Source organism: Electrona antarctica (assembly GCF_951216825.1).
Source record: "Electrona antarctica genome assembly, chromosome: 3".
Classification (NCBI taxonomy): Eukaryota; Metazoa; Chordata; class Actinopteri; order Myctophiformes; family Myctophidae; genus Electrona; species Electrona antarctica.
This window is the reverse complement of record NC_136808.1, coordinates 14,843,135-14,863,797: the sequence shown is the minus strand read 5'-3', so window position 1 is coordinate 14,863,797 and position 20,663 is coordinate 14,843,135. Positions and strand designations below refer to the sequence as shown.

The following is a 20,663-nucleotide window of genomic DNA, read 5'->3' as shown; positions in this document are numbered from 1 at the left end:
ATGCACACACACACACACACACACACACACACACACACACACACACACACACACACACACACACACACACACACACACACACACACACACAGCTCCATCAGGCTATACTTATTGTCGCTGTCGGACAGAAACCTTGTATGCTCGTAACTGTTACTATTCAGGAAATGTAAAAAATAATCTTTGTTCCAGTGTAGATATTATTTAGTCACAAGCTCTTGTTAATACTCGTCGGGCACACACACACATGCACACGCGCACGCACTTGCCTGTACAAATTTAAACAGAGTAAAGGCCTCTTATCTCCATATTTTAACATTTTGTGTTTTTTCATTGAATTAATGTCCTACTTCATCATCCTACAGCATCACACAAAAGCATCAAAAGTAGCACATCCACTTGTGGTGTGTTTCAAGCTTGTATAGAGTTGCTAATGTTGCTGTTTTTGAATTTAAATCCTGAAAAGTTTGTTTCAACACCAGAAAGAACTGAACAGTGAACACTGCACGTTATCACGGTCGTGCAACGGGGTATTATAAATGAATAGAACGAATAGATCGGGTCTCGTAACATCATACCCCTCACTCACTCACAACATCATACCCCTCACTCAGGTGACCCAACATCATACCCCTCACTCAGGTGACCCAACATCATACCCCTCACTCACTCACAACATCATACCCCTCACTCAGGTGACCCAACATCATACCCCTCACTGAGGTGACCCAACATCATACCCCTCACTGAGGTGACCCAACATCATACCCCTCACTGAGGTGACCCAACATCATACCCCTCACTCAGGTGACCCAACATCATACCCCTCACTCACAACATCATACCCCTCACTCAGGTGACCCAACATCATACCCCTCACTCAGGTGACCCAACATCATACCCCTCACTGAGGTGACCCAACATCATACCCCTCACTGAGGTGACCCAACATCATACCCCTCACTCAGGTGACCCAACATCATACCCCTCACTCAGGTGACCCAACATCATACCCCTCACTGAGGTGACCCAACATCATACCCCTCACTCAGGTGACCCAACATCATACCCCTCACTGAGGTGACCCAACATCATACCCCTCACTCAGGTGACCCAACATCATACCCCTCACTCAGGTGACCCAACATCATACCCCTCACTGAGGTGACCCAACATCATACCCCTCACTCAGGTGACCCAACATCATACCCCTCACTCAGCATCATACCCCTCACTCAACATCATACCCCTCACTCAGGTGACCAACATCATACCCCTCACTCAGCATCATACCCCTCACTCAGGTGACCAACATCATACCCCTCACTCAGGTGACCCACCCGGGGTGATCAACATCATACCCCTCACTCAGGTGACCCACCCAACATCATACCCCTCACTCAGGTGACCCACCCAACATCATACCCCTCACTCAGGTGACCCACCCGGCGTGATCAAGTCCTTACTAAGTCCCAGCTACCCTCAACCAGTCCCATTAGGGAAAGAGGCGCGTGGAATATATATACTACCAGTAAGATGCCCTGAGGGCGAGAAACGACTTGGGCGAGGTCGCATGCATGCATCCGCCTGGGTGATGGCAGACTGCTGGGCGAGCGCTGGTGCCTTGGCATGGGGGGGGGGTCAGATCAACATATGGAATGAATTCTGTATTGGCCATATATGGAGCGTGTCTTGAGTGTACAGGGTTTGATGAGGTCAGATCAACATTATGGAATGTCAGAACAGGTCAGCTCCCTATATGGAGATCTAAGGGGGGGGCAGTGTCTTGAGTGTACAGGGCTTGATGAGGTCAGATCAACATATGGAATCCAGATATGGAGATCTAAGGGTGGCAGCGGGGCAGTGTCTTGAGTGTACAGTGTTTGATGAGGGCCCAGGTAGGGCCGGGCCTGTTGAGAACTGTAGTTTTCGCTGAGAAATCCACTCTGACGAGCTGCCAACTTGCACGCGCGCAACTTATCTCTCACCACTACAATGGGCTCTAAATATTTTAAGTTTCCTCTGTTAAGTCATCCATATGTCGGTGTTGTCCCTCGGAACCACCGTTTTTACATAAACATACTTACGTGACGTCATCAGCCAATCAATGTATGGCTATCCACGGTTTGTTGAGGTCAGTGTCATGATCTTCATATATGGAGACAGCTTTGCAGGTTTTGCAGGTTTTCCTAGTAACTATATGGCTATATGGGTATATAAATGAAGCCCGCTTTAAGTGAATGTAAAAAGCCCTAGGCGTTTGTTGATGGCTCATTTATTTTTCCTCTACACCAAATCCCTCCACTGGAAAAAGCCATTCTACAAGGTCACCTTGTAGTTGGGATATTTTTGCTAAATGTTTGCCCCAGAATAGGGAGGCTAGGGTTCATATGGTTAAGTCTGAGTTATTGTATGACAGAGTATACAATTTTGTTAAACCTTTATAGTATAATCTGTAACCCTAAATGACCCTTGCATGTGAAACTGTGAGCCTTGGAGCGTGTCTGTGTGTGTTGTTGGGTGTGTGTGTGTGTGTGTGTGTGCTTGTACTGGACAGAGTTTGGATCAATGTTCTTCTTGTGTTTGTATGATTCAGTGATTTGAAGTTAATATCAGCTGTGCTGCCTGTGCAATCTCTCCTCTCCTCTCTGTCCCCTTTTTTATCCCACGATTTTTGTAACCCATTTCTTCACCCAGTGTGAATTCTCTAATGTAATCCTGGGCGCTACACTCCTCTCTGTCCCGAGTGCCCCCATGTCTTGTGACTTGGCTTGTCCTGCATTCAGTTAATCTGGGGCCTTTTAAAGCCTGGGAGGCTCAGCCCTCCCTCCCTCCCTCCCTGGCTCACTCTTCGACTCAACAATTACACGACGCAGACCCCCCCCCCCCCCCCCCCCCCCCACCCTAAAACATGACGCCTGCCAAACTAGACTGGCATGCATGTTGGCGTGTGTGTAAGTTGGCACCCTTGTTGGTTTTCAAACTCATTCATGTCAAGGATCCCCAAAGTTAATGAATGTATTTGGCCACTGACCCTCATCTGAAAATATTTTGTGGCAGAGCAGGGACACCTGGCACAGGGACGTATAGTTAAAGTGGTTAAACTTATTTTAACGCTATATTTTAATAACACATTTTGCTGGGGACCTCCTGGAACCCCCTCAACGACCCGTGGAAGTCCCCGAACCCCACTTTGAGAAGCTCTGCTCTAATGATGTCTCGCTCATACATACTGTGGTGTGTATGCACGTGCACGTCACAGTACGCTACGTGCACGTCACAGTGGCGGCACTTCAGGATGACTCTGATTAATGCCACTTCGGCGTCTCAGCAGTATTCTGTTTCATTTATTTAACCCTTTTTGACCTGAGATCAGATTTTAAAAATGTTTTCTACATCCTGACAGTTTTCTGAAAAAGCTATGTTTCTATGTCAGTCGTTCTTCGATTTTTCAAAAATAGCAGACCTACGAGCTCGTAGATCTGCTATTTTTCAATAGCTAAAGCATAACATAATGCTAACACCAAAAGGGGTTCCCGCCCAAAATGGGTTAACATGCATATTTGTTAACATATCGTCTCTGTCGGTTGGAAACCTCAGATGTTACTTTTCGCTCCACGTTTCAAGCCACTTTTGATACTTTAAACACAACGTTTAAATATGGAGATGGGAGGTTTCTGACTGACAGCAGCGATATTATTCTGTGCCAATTGCTCTGCGTCGCTCTAAAACATTTTTCATGGGGGAGAGAGAGACGTTTTGCGCGTGTTCAGGGCTTTGCCTGATTTCCCAAAACGTCAAAACAAACTGCTTTGCGCTCAACGTGCGGCTGGTCTCATGTTTCTTATTTCCTAGTTGCTTTGTTTTACAACCTCTGATCTTCACAGCTGTGTTGGTGTCACAGAGAACCACCTGAACAGCATCTTTTAAATCCCTCTAATTGGTTGCTGAGTGGGTATCATTTGCCGTTGACTTTACTTCATTGTTAATACAACTATAACATGAATGTTATAGTTATAATGTACAGACCTTAGTTAACCCCACAGGGGAAATTGAGTTTCAGCTCCTTCAGTGTCTTGCTCAGGGACACTTTGAGACGTAGACGGGGGGCAGGAACCGGTGACCTTCTGATATCAGACTGCCCCTCTCTCTCCACTAAGCGACGGCTGCCCCAGGTGGCAAAAAATTGCAGGTATACAAGCTCACAAATGCGACGTATCACGACACGTTGTAAGCTTGTAGACGGTGTCTGTTTTGAGTATTTGAGAATGTACAAATGTTTCTCAGAGTTGTGTTACCACTCCTTGTTTTATAATGTGCTAAGTTTAGAACGAGGTGGTGCAGTTGTCAGGTTTTTCTTCAAAGCATTGCAGTGTTTCGTTTGTTTTTGTCTGAATTGTGTTTCATATAAACCACAGTCTGGGATCTAAAGTGGGCCATGGATGTGTTTTCTGTGCATGTACATAACAAATGGACTATGGATGGATTCCAGGGCAAAACACTGTCACCTAGATCAGCTCCCAGAGCCTGTGTGTGTGTGTGTGTGTGTGTGTGTGTGTGTGTGTGTGTGTGTGTGTGTGTGTGTGTGTGTGTGTGTGTGTGTGTGTGTGTGTGTGTGTGTGTGTGTGTGTGTGTGTGTGTGTGTGTGTGTGTGTGTGTGTGTGTGTGTGTGTGTGTGTGTGTGTGTGTGTGTGTGTGTGTGTGTGTGTGTGTGTGTGTGTGTGTGTATGCGTGTGCGTGCTAAATGGGTATTTCATTTAATCACTTTAAGTAAGTGGTTAACTTACCACTGTAAGTGGTTATGGTGAAATAAACCATTAGGGGCGAAGGGACTATGACATCACCGTTTCAGCAAATTAGGCGGCATTTGCTCTACACACACAGACGAGAAAGTCGCGTCTCCAAAGTGCCCCAAAATGCCGTCTCCGTGTGGCAAAAAGGGCAGATCGGCTAAATACTTGCCCAGGTAACTCAAAATACGTCCTCGTCTGGATGCCCCCTGAAACACTTCTGGGGTTATTTTAATGTCTATCCTGGCTTTTGTGTGCACCCCAATGTTTAAGTTGCTTAATTCAATTATTTAGATCAATTTTATCAGACACACCCCCCTCCTATAAGCCCAGTCCAATTCAAACCATATTAGATTTATTGAAAACACCCGTCCTTGGCTCTGGTGACTGATCTGTAATGTAATTGTATCAGGGAGTCCTGTAAGCCCATGTGGGAATTAACTAATCAAAAATGAAGGTGTCCCAATTCATTAGGACAATATTACTGACTTATGGCCTGTCTGTCTGATCAAATTAATATCAAATATCTACATACTGTCTTGGGTGCACACAAATGCCAGAGTAGACGTTAAAATGACCCACTCGTATGAAAGAGTATCCTTCTCTATGAAAGGTAGAATAGATCAGTTCCACCTGAAGTGGGATAGTTTCCTTCTTTATGATAATACTTCGTAATGACAGACTACTGGCCCCCCTTATAGATCCTTGCCTGCTCACATGTCTTCATCATGTATATAACAGCCTACCTCTCTCTCTCTCCCTTTTTTCCATTCCGTTTATTTTTTATTGCACTTTGATTATGAGTTGTTACATAGAACTGCTCTTTTTTTGGTTGTTACTGTCAATTTGTATTGAACTGTTCCTTTTTTGTTGTTTTGTTGTTACTGTCGATTTGTATTGTTGGTGTTGTGTTGTGGGGGAAAAAATAAGAAAATCCAATAAAATACTAATCACAAAATAAATGACCCCCAAAGTGCTTTAAAGTGAAATACCCCTTTAACATCAGTAAGCAGGTAAACCTTACTTTACCTTAAGTGTACCTTTCAATAGTGCTACAATACAATACAAAATAGGAATAGGAAGCCATGAAGTTAAAACAAAGCAACATAATATCAATAAAACATTAAACTTACATAAATAGACAAGAAACATTATAAAATGGTAGCGAAGTTGCCATATTGATAGGTGTGATATATATATGAGGCTTTTAGCAGCAGTTTGACTTTGTTTTAGCTGTGGCTTGGCTTGACTTTAGCCTCAGCTTGGGGGACAGCAGCAGATTAAATGAGGAGTTGATGAATAGATCTCAGGCCTGGACTGTAATTGCTGCAGCTCCAATTAGAAGCCCAGCATTATGCGCAGAAAAAACATGCACATGCGCGCCCGCGCACACGCACTCGTTTTGAAAATACTGCTAGTTGCCCTCGAACAGTGTTTCTCAAACCTTTTCATATCATGTACGTGCCATGTACATTTCATTAAATGTGCCAGAAGGATTGAATGTGCGGTAAATAGTGTATCTACAAACGTTATGTTCATTTTGTATTATAGTTTGGCCATGGACAACCACACAATGTTTATATATATATAGCATAACATTTTTCAAATCAAGATCTTTTGAAAATAGCAGATCTACAAGCTCACAGTGTGTGTGTGTCCCTCCCCTCAAGGAGCCCACTTTGAGTAGCAGTGGTTTATAGTGAAGCCCCCCGGGGGGGATGTGTGTTGACAGTCCTGTTGAGAACACAGACAGAGAGCTTTTGTCCGCCAATGACAACCTCCACTGGGACAAAGTGTAGCTCTCTTTATAAGCTGAATTAAACCTGAACCTCTCCACAGCATTTAAGGTGATTTCGGCAGACATAATTTGCCTCAAAACGAAACCGCACTGACATTTCACCCTCCATACAGGAAAAACGTTCTCTCTCTCTCTCTCTCTCTCTCTCCTTCTCCGTTTGTTTTTTCTATGATGACCTCAGAATGACAATAGGAAGTTTTGTATCCAGTCTCTCCTCGGCCTGTGATTTTAATGACAGACCTCGTCTTCATGGCCTCCAGATGTCACAACGATTTACACACACACACACACACACACACACACACACACACACACACACACACACACACACACACACACACACTGTACACACACACACACACACACACACACACACACACACACACTGTACACACACACACACACACACACACACACACACACACACACTGTACACACACACACCGAGGGAAAGAGAGAGATGAAACAGTCTTAAACTAGTGGTGAAAGAAGTACTCAGATGTTGGACTTAAGTAAAAGTATCAATTCCACAGTGTAGTTCCCAGTAAAGGTCTTACCTTCTAAATCTTTCTTATAAATACATCAAACTTAAAGACATTGATTCAAATTATTAGTCCTTAAGGTGGTCGTATTCCAATCCTTCTCCTGTCAGCAGCTCACAAATCTTGCTGCTGTGTATTATCAAGAAACTTTAATTGCAAAATGTAAAAGTACCTGGACACTTTACTTAAGTACAGTGGTTCAATGGTTCTCAAAGTTTGGGCCAGGGGTTCCAGGAGGTCCCATTTTAACCACCTTCTCCATTTTCATGTTGGTTATTCAAAAATAGCAGATATAAAATATCATACACAACACAAATTGTCTTTTCTGGGGGGTCCCTGGCACAAAACCTTTTCAGGTGGGTGTAAACACAGTTTGGGGGTCCTTGCCATGAAAAGGTTTCAGAGCCACTGCTGTAGTTGAGTAGATGTACTCAGTTACTTAACACCACTGCAGTCCTAAGATGTGATTTTGGACTAGATAGTGTTGTGTACTGCAGTGCAGCTGTCCTGGCCTCCTATAAGGGGGAGATAACATCAGCCTAAGTACCTCTAGTGTTCCATGATGCGTTTCGTTGCTGTTGGGCATAAACCTCGTATCTCCATATTTCAACTTTTTATGTTTTAAAATGTCGCCAACGCCCAACTTCATCGATGAACAAGAGTGTTGTGTGGTGAAAATAGCCGAACACGTTGGGATTTAGATTTTGGACATACAAGGTTTCCACCTGACAGCGACCATTTGTTTGTGAGCATGTTGAAGAGTTTAAGTCCTGAGTTGTAAACATTTACTGCTCTTTATTGGCTCCATTTATATTACGATCCAATCCACCACCTGGAGCGCCCATGGTAAACCTATCGTCTCTTTACAATCACGTCTTGGAATTTGAATTAAATTTGGTGACCCGGGGCAGTAGACACATTTACTTTTACTTGACTTGTATTCATGACTGTTACTTCAATTATATGAAAACCTTAGGTACTCCTTAGGCAGATTTTGATTATTATTATTACAAAACATACCTTAACCAATTCATCCCTGTGTTATACTTGGGCTCAATATTTAAGATTTTGACAACTTGACTTGTGAAATAGGCCATTTTGCAAGTATTAAGGAACGTGGACATCATTAAGAACTGAAGTTCGATGGAGAAGTGGTGCCATGTTATATTCCGTTCCTCAAGCTGTTACTCAAGTCAAATTGTGAATGCAGGACTTTTACTATGGTCTTTCATATGTCAAAGTCAAACAATATTATTTTTCACGATTCAAATTCGAAAGTATAAAAAGTATAAAAAGTAGCAGATGTTCTGTAAAGCTCCTAACGCTCCTAACGCTCCTAACGCAGCACAAAGCAAGCTTGTGGATCTGCTACTTTTGATGCTTTTATGCCGTATGATCAACATGATCATTTACGAAAAAAACACAAAGTTCGAATATGGACAGCAACGTTATACCAGAGTATTTCTGCATTTTAGCATTACTCCTTTTTTCTTAATAAAATAAATACTTTAATGCGAATTTCTTCCTCCACTGAAAGACAGTAAAGTAAGCCAATATTGGTGTTTACGACCACAGATACAAGCCAGGAATGTTATTTGGACAGCGAATGGAGTGTGTGTCCCATGGCATGTAGATTGGTAAGCACGTAGACGCACTGTGTTTTAATATGTTTGGAATAGCAGCGAGTAGATAAACATTTACAGAGATGTAAAAATGCAAAGGGCATAGTGTGTGTGTGTGTGTGTGTGTGTGTGTGTGTGTGTGTGTGTGTGTGTGTGTGTGTGTGTGTGTGTGTGTGTGTGTGTGTGTGTGTGTGTGTGTGTGTGTGTGTGTGTGTGTGTGTGTGTGTGTATACACGCATACTGTAAGTGGCTGCAGTTTTTTAGCTTATTTTCATCTCTAGTCAGCATGTAGACCTCAATTCGATGTAGTGCTGCAATTTTTGTTTTCAGTAAATCCACAAACTAAGCATTATTGTATACTTCATCACACAACAAATTTGTGCAAAAACTGTAAAAAAAAAAAAAAAAAAGCTGTTAGCTTGCAGATCGAAGTTCACCATTTCTGAATTTCTTTAAATGTTTTGAAACCTTTCGCCTAAAATAGTCAATTAGGGCTTAATATTTTTATTGATCATTTTTTATAATAATTTAGATTGATTAGTTTGATTAACTCTTACCTCTAACCTACTCTCACCACTAGAAAGATCGCATGAACAATCACTTGTCTGCACCAGCCTCCATAATAGTGGGGAAAACTTCTATTTTCAGCAAAGATATGTAATGTAATGTAAAAGCCACTAGTATAGAGCCCTGAGGGACTCCGGTCAACCAAGTACAGGGTTTAAGTGATTAACACAGGACTCCAGTTCATCTTCACCATGGATGGATGGATGCTGATGCCACTGTAGACAGGTTTCTGGATTATTTATAAAGCTATGTAAAGTGCTAATAGGAAAACTAGATGTATAATAAATCCCATCTCATCAAGCAGGGCTGTTGAAGCGATTGGGAGTAGAGGTGCAAGGGTTTGACTTATAGCCAGTAGCACCAGCCAGGACAGGAAAGTGTTTACATGGCTCGGTGACATGGAAATGATGCTACTAGCTAGTGGCTGCCTTAGTGCATGATACAGGGGCATGACTTGATTCAACAATTTTATCCTATGTCACTCATACTGCACCAACAATCTTAAAAATGTTATCATTAAATAGACTTAACAACTTAAGCCTTATATAGAGCGTATGCGCATGCATAAAGTGGGTGGCACATCGAGTGGCAAAGTGAATTTAATGTAGTTTAAAGGACCACTTCACCACTTTTCAAGTTATCTTCATATAATCGGTCCTCACTAATGTTCATGATAAAATGGCACCATTTTTTCCTGCTCAGTCTGTGTCTCATAGAACAGCGAATGTGGGCAATTCAGAAACCAGTGACATCATCATTAGGAAGATTTTTTTAAACAATATTTAGATTTGTATTATCGTGAGAACGATGGCTTCCATTTTCGCATTGCAACTTGTCAGGAATAGGAAGCCTGCAGTTTCTATTAGCTTGGATTCCCCATCGATGATGTCACTGGTGGATGGGTTTCTGAACTGCCCACTGCCCTCCTATGAGACACAGACCGAGTAGAATTTTTTTTTGCATTTTATCATGAACATTAGTGAGGACCAATTATATGAAGATTGGTTGAAAAGTGGTGAAGTGGTCCTTCAATGCAATCAGATAGGACTTTTCTGTTTGGATGTATGGGCTGTCAAGGCCAGAAAGTAGTTTTTGGCCACTCAGTAGGCGTTCCCGCATTACTTCCAGGTATGATGATGATGTCACGCACATACCTTCTATACTACTTCATATGACAAATTGTAACAATGGACAATCTACAAGCTTGTTAATCTGCAATAATAATAATAATAATAATGATAATATAACTATCAGCTCTATTTAGTATGTATCACCGGTGTCATTTTTCACTTCACTTTGCAGTTGTTCTGTCCCCTGTACCATGTTTATCTGTTCCTGTATTGTACTGTATTGTATTGTATTGTGTTTTTGTATGGATATAGTGTTGGGTGCTTGCACATATGCACACATGGCATCAACGCATGGTGTTGTGTGCTGGCACACTATACACTCTCTTTCTTTTATCTGTATTGTATTGTATTGTGTTTTAGTATGGATATAGTGTTGGGTGCTTGCACACATGGCATCAAAGCATGGTGTTGTGTGCTGGCACGTCTTTCTTTTATCTTTCATTTTTTAAGAGCCTGCTCAGGGACTACAGATGAAATGTAGCTTTGGCTAACTGGCCCATTTACATTGAGGTGAAAACTGACATGTTGATTAATGATCTTTGTCCCTGTCAAATAAATAAATGATGATGATGATAATACAATAAATAAGGTTGAATGGTGAACATTCTGTGAAAATAGCCACTCTGCAAGGCTACAAGCTCACAAGTGACACATTTTGAGCTTGTAGATCAGCTATTTCCTGCAAAGGAGATGGCCCTGTATTGACCCCTGGGGGACTCTGGCCAACAAGGATACATTTTAATACATTTTCATATCTGGATTTGTAGCAGCTACTAATGTACAATTTACAATTTACAATTTACAATTTAGGCATTTAGCAGACGCTCTTAATCCAGAGCGACTTACATTAGGCAAGAACAAAAGTATGGGAATACATCACATATATAAAATGCATTTATCAAGAAACATGCGTAAGCTAAGAACGTAACTAGAACATATCTATATAATGACACTATACATATTAAATATACATATATACTATACTATGCTATACATATGTACTATGATGTGCTATGACTACATACAATGCAATTATTGTGCTGTCTACATGACATGCTATAAGTCTGTTTCAAATGCTATCTAAGTCTAAAAAGTGCTATCTAAGGGGGTAGGATAAGTGCTATGGGCCATGATGGAGTCTGAAAAGGTGGGTCTTCAGACTACGGCGGAAGATTGGGAGTGATGCTGCAGTTCTGATTGCAACGGGGAGTGCATTCCACAGTTTTGGGGCCAGAAGGGAGAAGAGTTTGGGACGTGTGTAATTACAGGAAATAATGTAATAACTCGCAATAACCTTATAGCCTTAAGTTATAATTTTTTCATTTGTTAATGCAAAAATAGTTTATCATTTTATAATAAATTACCAGAATTTCGGAACATAATTTGTTTTGCATAATGCAATAATATTGGCCATTATTATTTTTGGGTGTGCGTGTGTGTGTGTGTGTGTGTGTGTGTGTGTGTGTGTGTGTGTGTGTGTGCGCGTAGATTTACAGTGTGCACACTTGTAGCTTGGAGCAAGTGTTCCGTTCCACTTCCATTCTGTTCTTTAACATCTTGTTCTGATGTAATATTAGAGCAGCACTCTGTAACCTTCTACCAGGGATTGGAACCCTGGTTCCCTGCTCATGTGCTGAATGCATTACCACTGAGCCAAAAGATAGAATGCCTACTTGCTCAGGGGAGAACATTATTTTCTTTTACCTTCCGGCAGTACCACTTGTTAACCAGTGGTGGTCCTACTCCTACCGTACCACAGGGTCCAAATGTCTCAATAGAAGACCTAATACAAACGCCACAGTTGTGTTAGTTACTGTATATTGTATTAACATACTCTACCATACAGGTTGGACAGAATAACATTTTATTCACCAAAGGAAAAGTGACGTGTGGTGTGGTTTTAACCCATTTTGGGCGGGAACCCATTTTGGTGGTTTTAAACATTGTTATAATTTAGCTATTGAAAAATAGCAGATCTACAAGCTCATAGTGCGCCACCGAGTGGCGCGCTACGAGCTTGTAGGTCTGCTATTTTTGAAAAAAAAATCTTTGAATATAATCTTTGAATCAATGTTTTAAACCCAAATCTTTGCTTCTGGGGGGTCCCTGGAACAACATATTTTCAGATGGGGGTCGGCGGTCAATTACATATATTTTTGGGGGTCCTTGACATGAAAATGTTTGAGAACCACTGACATAGAAACATAGGGTTAAACACCATGTGTTTGTGTTGCAGATGCGAGGGACAGGACAGCGAAGAGGTTCTCGGTGAGAGGAGTGTTGAACTACACGTCTCTGCTGCTCAGTCAGGACGACGACATGCTGTATGTGGGCGCCCGGGAGGCACTGTTCGCCCTCAGTCTGTCTGACATCAGCAAGACCAAGCTGCAGAAGAACGTGAGTGCCGTGCTCCACTTAAGTGCTCTCTCGTATGATGGTGCCGTGCGCCGGAAACGGCAGACCTTCAAACACTTTGACTGCCAAGGTTAAGTTAATTCATAGTCCTTTTCAACTCCAAGCTTTTCAGCCACAATGTCTTATTTTGAAGACCCCAAAAGCTGATCCGCTGAACCGGCAGTAATAAGCAGTAATTTCCAGGGGTGGCCGCTAGTTACTTCTCTTTCGTCAGACATGCTAATATAATAAGCGCGAGGTCGCAGGGATTTTTTATTGAGCTCCTAAAACATTGACTGTATATAAAATAAATACAGTATGTGGACGTCACAGAACCTGGTGGTATGTTACCACTTGTCCACTGCATGCTACCTACTCGAATACTAACCGTCTTCAACAAATCTTCAACTTTACCTTATTATATTAGTTACCTTGTTGTGCATCAACTAGAGTTCATGCTTACTCTGCTTATTCCGATCTCTGCACTTGTCAGAGTCGCTCTGGACTCAATGCTGAAATTGTACTGAGTTTGACTCTTTCATCTTCAGCTTACATGGGGGACTCCTGCTGGGAAGAGAGAGGAGTGCAGCTTCAAAGGAAAGAACCTACAGGTAGGAGATTCTGTAATGTTTATTATCAGAAACAAAAACAACAGTGAATGTCAAAGAGTAACTTTGAGACTTTGAGCTACGTTTGTGACTTTGGCGCCATCTAACATGCAATGTATGTCGATCGTCACAGATTATTTCCTGAAATTCATCAGTAAACAATAAACATGTACACACTGTCTATGTGAGTGAGTTGAGTGAGGGAGGTGAGTTAGTGAATGAAGTGTTGAGTGAGGGAGGTGAGGTGGGTAGTGAGTGAGTTGAGTGAGGGAGGTGAGGTGAGGTAGTGAGTTGAGGGAGGTGAGGTGAGGTGAGGTGAGGTAGTGAGTGAGTGAGTGAGTGAGTGAGGTGAGGTGAGGTGAGGTAGTGAGTGAGTGAGGTGAGGTAGTGAGTGAGTGAGTGAGTTGAGTGAGGGAGGTGAGGTGACTGAGTGAGTGAGGTGAATGACTGAGTTAAGGCTCATTCATAGTCTGGATTTTCGGTGGTGAGGTGACCACCGCTCCGGTGGTGAGGTGACCACCGGAGCTGAAATAACATTGAGCGGTGGTGAGTAAAAACAGAGAGAAGGGCTGGGGCGGTGGCGGTGGTTTGCTCTTCACCGCGGCTCGTGACGTCATGTTGTAGTTCGGTGGTCACCTCACCACCGAAAATCCAGACTATGAATGAGCCTTTAGTGAGTGCAATTTGTGACTGTCTTCCCATGGCAGTCTTCAGCGCTTTGTGGAAAATGCATCTAAAAAAACATGCTAGGCTGATCCAGCTACTTATGTAATGGGTGTGGTTAAAGTTAGGTTTGCCAATGAGCAAGCACTGACTCTACTATTGTCACTACTTGCATTTTATTATTCATTTTATTAGATGCAGCTGTTTATCCTACTTTGCCTGGCCTGCAATGCACTTCTCTAGGAATATTCGTCCTCATTTACAGAGTTAAAGGAAATGACCAAATTCAGTCACTATGAGATCGTCTTCATGCTATTTGAGTAGCCTAGTCTATATCATCACTGTCAGGTCGAAACCTTGTATGTCTGAAATTGTTCCTTTTTTTTTAAATTATGAAAACAAGTGTATGTAAAATTGCTGATCTAAGCTAACAAGTCGCATCGCAGCGTGTTGTAAGCTTGTAAATCTGCTATTTTCACTACTTTTGTGTGACACTTGGGTGTGATGAAGTAAGGCATTCATTCACATTATTTTGAAACATGGAGATATGAGGTTTCAGCTATAACGCATAGCCAATCTATGTCATAGCCAATCTATGTCATAGCCAATCTATGTCATAGCCAATCTATGTCATAGCCAATCTATGTCATAGCCAATCTATGTCATAGCCAATCTATGTCATAGCCAATCTATGTCATAGCCAATCTAACTCTTTCTTGTGCAATGAAGTGTGTAGGGCTTAAGTGGCTAAGACCTGTGACAGATCTATTCCACTGGCATTTCCCCATTAATACTTCTGTGTTGACAAACCTTTGAACAAGTGAAAACCAGATTCATTGCGTGTATACTTTCCAGGGGAATTGCACTTTTATTTTTGTTTGTGCAACAGTGACTTTCTTCCCCCTGATTGACTGTTACGTTGTTGTTATGCCAGCGGTGTATCCAAAGGCAACAAAAGCTGCTAACTGTACCTTACAGTCACAGTGCAACAAAGACAAAGCACACTCTGCATTTGTTGTCGTGTGATGCTCCAAGTTCCATATTTGATCGGACAAGTTATACCGTGTAACTTTCAATTAAAAACAAAACAAAAAACCTCTTTAAACACTTAAATGACGCAGGCGCCATAAAGTTACAGAACATTTATTTATTCATGTATTTTAAAGTTAATACATATCGTTTCTAGCAGTGCTAGATATATATAATATCGTCAGTGATAGGACCCTGCAGCATTCAGAGTTGTTGCCAGAAAGACTACTGAAATGAACGTTACACAGAATGACTGTGGAGTCCTGGGCTTTATTGATCTAAAACCGTGGTTCTCAAAGTGTGGTATATACTGTATAAAATCCTTTGTCCCTAATGGCACCAATCTTTTCAGTTTGGGATCCACAGCTACAGTAAATGCATATTCATTTGGGGGACCTTGACCTGAAAAAGAACCACTGGTCAAAAATACTGTATTTCATGAGACATTGATCTCGAGGAGGAGATGAACAGTACAGTACAGTTTCTTTCACTTCTATTGTTCTCAGTTGTGACGAATTTCTCATACAGAACTCTCATTCACTTGCTTTCTTTGCAGACGGATTGCTTCAATTACATCAAGATTCTTCTGCGGTTAAACAGCACTCATCTTTATGTGTGTGGAACCTATGCTTTCAGCCCCATCTGTGCCTACATAGTAAGTCGTCAATATTTTTTATCTTTTGATCTTGTAACTATTAACCCACGAAAACATGTCCTATCTTGGGGGATGCAACAGTAAATCAAACTATTTTTTTTCAACAATGTATTTATTTTCCTTTTTTGCACACAAATGACAATACAAATATACAAAAAAAACAAACAATGAACATTACAAGACAATTACTGATATAAAGAAAGCAAAACAACAATAACCAAAAAACAAAACAAAACAAAAAACAACAACAACAGCACTACTCTTGTTTGTCCTTAAGAATGTATGCAATCTTTTCCAAAGGTAAACATAAAGACAATTCCCTGAACCACTGTGTAATACTTGGTTTGTCTGGCCTCTTCCAGGTCAATGCTATCACTCTCTTAGCTTGTAAAAGGCATATATCTATAAACATTTGTTCATTACGCTTTATCTTGTGTCCCTCTGGATATAGACCGAGCAGGAAGAACTTTGGTTCTGGTACAATATTTATTGACAAAATCTTCTGTATTTCCTGCCCGACCTTCCCCCAAAACTCCATCAATTTTGGACAGGACCATAGACAGTGGAACAATGTGCCTCTATCTTCACAGCATCTGGTGCATACATCTGGAATATTACAATTATACTTATTAAGTTTAACTGGTGTGATGTACACTCTCATAAGCCAATTGTATCAAACTAGTCTATTTAACCTAAAACAATTAATACTTTTGTAAAATAATCTAGTAATGATCCATCTCGATTTTGGGCGTGCCAGTATAGGTGAAAAGTAAAAACAAAAAAAAGTATATAGTGAAAATAGCCCATCTATAGACTCACAAGGCATTGTAATTCAACACATTGTGAGAACAAACTCACAAATCTGTGTGACTGCAGTCTATGCTACTGTGTTATATATTCGCCTGACCGAATACTGTGTTGTTCTCAGTGAGAAGCAGCAGATCCTGGGTGTGTTTGGTCTAATGGAAGCTCATCCTTTAGGAGTGTTGGTAGTGCAGCCAGCATCCAAACGGAGTGACACTGTGATAGCAGGGCGAGTGCACTTGGAGAGAGATGCCGGGAATGAAGCTCTCCCTAATGACGTCACGTCCAAAGAATAATATCTCTCTACTGGGAAGGAGACAGGCCTGGCAGCACTCTGGGTCCTGAACTGAGATTCCAGGCATTTCTTAGCTCACTGTTTCTCAATATCAAGTTCGGGGTCCAAATGGACCCTTATGGGTCTGTCTGTAACTCTGAGAGTGTTGTGCAGTTAAATGAACACTGAAGCTTTTAGAGTGGAGATTGGGGGTTCCCTGAGATAAAAAATAAATAAATAAATACTGGTATCAAATCGTATGGTATCAGCCTAATGCGTATTATTCAGTGATTTAAAAAAAAAAAAACATTTAAGGTTGAGAATCGCCTACCGTAACTAAACTATACTAGAACCAAATAGACCCAGACCCATTTGTACGCTCTGAGTTAAAGATCCTTAGGGTTCCATTTGGGACCCCTGGTGGTCAGTGTCTTTGTTTTGTTGCTTGGTGTTGTTTGTCTTCCCACTTATCATGTTTGACGGACTCCAGAACACAAGACTGTCTGTCTCTTCTCTGGACTCCAGAACACAAGACCGTCTGTATCGTCTCTGGACATTCCTACCAGCTACAGTATACATGGAGGATTGCTAAATAATAATAATAAACAGTGTTTTCATGTGCCTTACAAGGCGCCTGAAAGGGCTTCATGGACAAGCTTGCAACAATAAACATAAGACAAGAGGGTTAAACAATAAACTCCAGACATGACTTAAAAAGGGGAGTAAAATAATAATATAATGAGGAAAATACAACCCTGATCATGAAAAGATTGAAAATCAATATAGGCAAATGGTGCACAGCACACCGGTCCTTGTGAGGTGCCAGCCAACGGGCTGAAAATTAAACCTCTTAAATTATGATTTAGATCGAAATGACAGATTTTCTAGCCAGACTAAAGCCAAAGTCTCAACTCCATAATCACTTAAACCCTATAAATTTACAGTAGTTGACCGGGGTCCCCCAGGGACTGTGGTCTCTATACTAGCCAGTCCCCACTCATTTTCACCCCCTACACCATGCAGGGGTTTTCAAATGGTGATCCATGAAGGTATTGCATGTGGTCCCTGGCCATGCATTCGGTAATGTAGGCAATTATAGATTTGTCACAGAGGCACATGTGTGAAACACAGTTCCTTGTGTTTTTGTTGTTGAATTTTGATTGTTTTTTAAGTGTTTTTCCCCCTACACTGACATACCTGAACAATAAGTACAGTGCTAGGTTGGAGCCAGAAAATGACATGACTCTGTCCCTGGCCTGTCCACCACTAGGCACGATTACACAGACTATGCAACCCAAGACAAACAAAACAACAACAACACCACTAGCCTATATGCCCACCCAACCACAGCAGTGGTCCCCAGGTTGATTCTTATTGTCAGGATGGTGCTTTCTGGTTCACAATCGAATCACTGAAAACTCTCTCTAGGTACTGTACAGTAACACTTGCTATGCATTCCATGTTCTACAGCAAATGTCTTCATCCCAGAATAGGAAAGCTAGGGTTGAAGTGGTCAAAGTCAGGTTGTTAAGTAATGTTACAGTATATTGTCGCAGTAGCAGAGGGATTTGACCGCCTCTGACTGCAATTTAATTGGTGATGATTTGGCCTCTGACTCTGTACGTTTTGCAGAACACGTCAACGTTCACTCTGGAGAGAGACGAGACGGGGGAGGTGCTGATGGAGGACGGACGCAGCCGCTGTCCCTTCAACCCAGAGTACAAATCCACCGCCATCATAGTTGGTATGTACTATGTAGTACCTTAAGAGTACAAATCCACCGCCATCATAGTTGGTATGTACTATGTCAGGGGTGGGCAACTGGCGGCCTGGGGGCCACATGAGGCCCTCACCTTCACTTAATGTGGCCCTCAGGTTAATGTCAGAATACTGATATAATATTGGTTTCAGCGGTTACAATTCCACAACATGCAAACATGACCCGCTTTAATTACTTCAGTCTAAATTAGTAGCTCATTGCTCAACACAAGTATAATTAAAGGCATTTGAAATTACATAAAAATGTTAATTTTCAGGATTCCAATAAAAAAATGCGTCGCAGTGCAACGCGTTTTGAGCTTGTAGATCGGCTATTTTTGCGACGACAGTAATGGCCCTAGGGAGTGAGTGTCGAAATATAGTGGCCCTCTCCATGGTCACAGTTGCCCACCCCTGTACTATGTATAGTACCTTAAGAGTACAAATCCACCGCCATCATAGTAGGTATGTAGTACCTTAATACCACATGAGACCTAGGGCACGAATGGCACAACACAACAACTTGTATTCATTAAAACAAGTTCCAGATTGCATCTTTAATGCTTCCCCTGACCATATCCAGCAGTTAGTTAGTCGTGTTACTGCTGAACTCCGTGGCTGTCTGCCGGGACGGGGCCACACAAGAGCATTGAAACAATGTTACTTTCCATGTGTCACTTTGATGTGGCCAGCATGGGTTCACGTAATGAGGAGTTCACGTTTGGTTTGTTGACCACGTTCAGCTCTGTGTCCTCATTAGGACAACTGCTCCTGTACAGCCACTGTTTGAACTCATCTGATTACTTTACAAACCAGTCCACGTACGGCTCAAACACTGACCACTGACCAGTGGTGGAAAGTTAACTGTACTTTTTTTACTCCACTACAGTTGATGTAGTTTATTAATGCAAAAACATACATTAACCCATTTTGACCTGAGATCAGATTCTAAAAATGTCTTCTACATCCTGACAGTTTTCTGAAAAAGCTATGTTTCTATGTCAGTCGTTCTTCGATTTTTCAAAAATAGCAGATCTACAAGCTCGTAGCGCGCCACTCGGTGGCGCGCTATGAGCTTGTAGATCTGCTATTTTTCAATAGCTAAATGATAACATAATGTTTAAAACACCAAAAGGAGTTCCCGCCCAAATGGGTTAACCAATTAAGACCTATTTTAGACGTCTTCTATTCGAAGATAGCTGATCTGCAAGCTCACAATGCATCGCATCGTGGTATTGCTATTAGTTTTACTCAAATCTCAATACTTCTCCCACCGCTGTCAAACACTGAGCGAGATAATACTCGAAGATGGACGATGCAAGTTAAACCCCTGTGAGACCTTAGCATGAGGGTGGTCTCTACTCAACCCATGAACCCACTAACTCCTCTTTAGTGCACTTCAGAGAGACCTAAATAGAACTCATGTTTATTATGCCTTCGCTTAAGATCTGTGTGTGTGTGTGTGTGTGTGTGTGTGTGTGTGTGTGTGTGTGTGTGTGTGTGTGTGTGTGTGTGTGTGTGTGTGTGTGTGTGTGTGTGTGTGTGTGTGTGTGTGTGTGTGTGTGTGTGTGTGTGTGTGTGTGCTCATTTATGTCACTTGTTTTGATTGATTGATTGAATCCTTTATTAGTCAAAACTATAAACAGTACAGAGGTACAGTGAAACACAAAAGGTCCTGGGGACTGGTTTCCATTGTGGTCTTATACCTGTAAGAACTGTGCCCAACGTGGGGCCAAACCCATGAGAGTCTCTGCTCTACCGACTAATACACTGTGCAGCAATATCAGGAACAGTAGTTTGCAGAGAACAATAAAACGTTTTATGTCTGGGTAGGACATAAACATTACGGATTGCACCATTTAATAACCCATTTAGCCGAGTGTAAAAGCCTTCCAAATCCTTTTTCTTTCCAGAAAAACTCAAATATATATTCAGAAATTACAAACATGTATGTTGCTATATAGTATATACTGGACATAGCAAAAACGCCAGGAATTGAAATCTAAATGGGGGGCACCCAAATCCTATTTCA

At 41.7% G+C, this 20,663-nt stretch overlaps 1 protein-coding gene across 2 annotated transcripts in view; it reads left to right on the top strand.

Annotated features, from left to right (window-relative positions):
* Positions 1 to 20,663, top strand: part of LOC306920764 (semaphorin-4B-like) — an 86,420-nt gene that overhangs the window by 41,396 nt on the left and 24,361 nt on the right. For both annotated transcript variants that reach the window (XM_079497630.1, XM_079497631.1), the window contains exons 3-6: positions 12,683 to 12,843; positions 13,389 to 13,451; positions 15,697 to 15,795; positions 18,506 to 18,617. In XM_079497630.1, the coding sequence (XP_079353756.1) occupies positions 12,683 to 12,843; positions 13,389 to 13,451; positions 15,697 to 15,795; positions 18,506 to 18,617 (435 nt within the window). The remainder of the gene's footprint in view (positions 1 to 12,682; positions 12,844 to 13,388; positions 13,452 to 15,696; positions 15,796 to 18,505; positions 18,618 to 20,663) is intronic.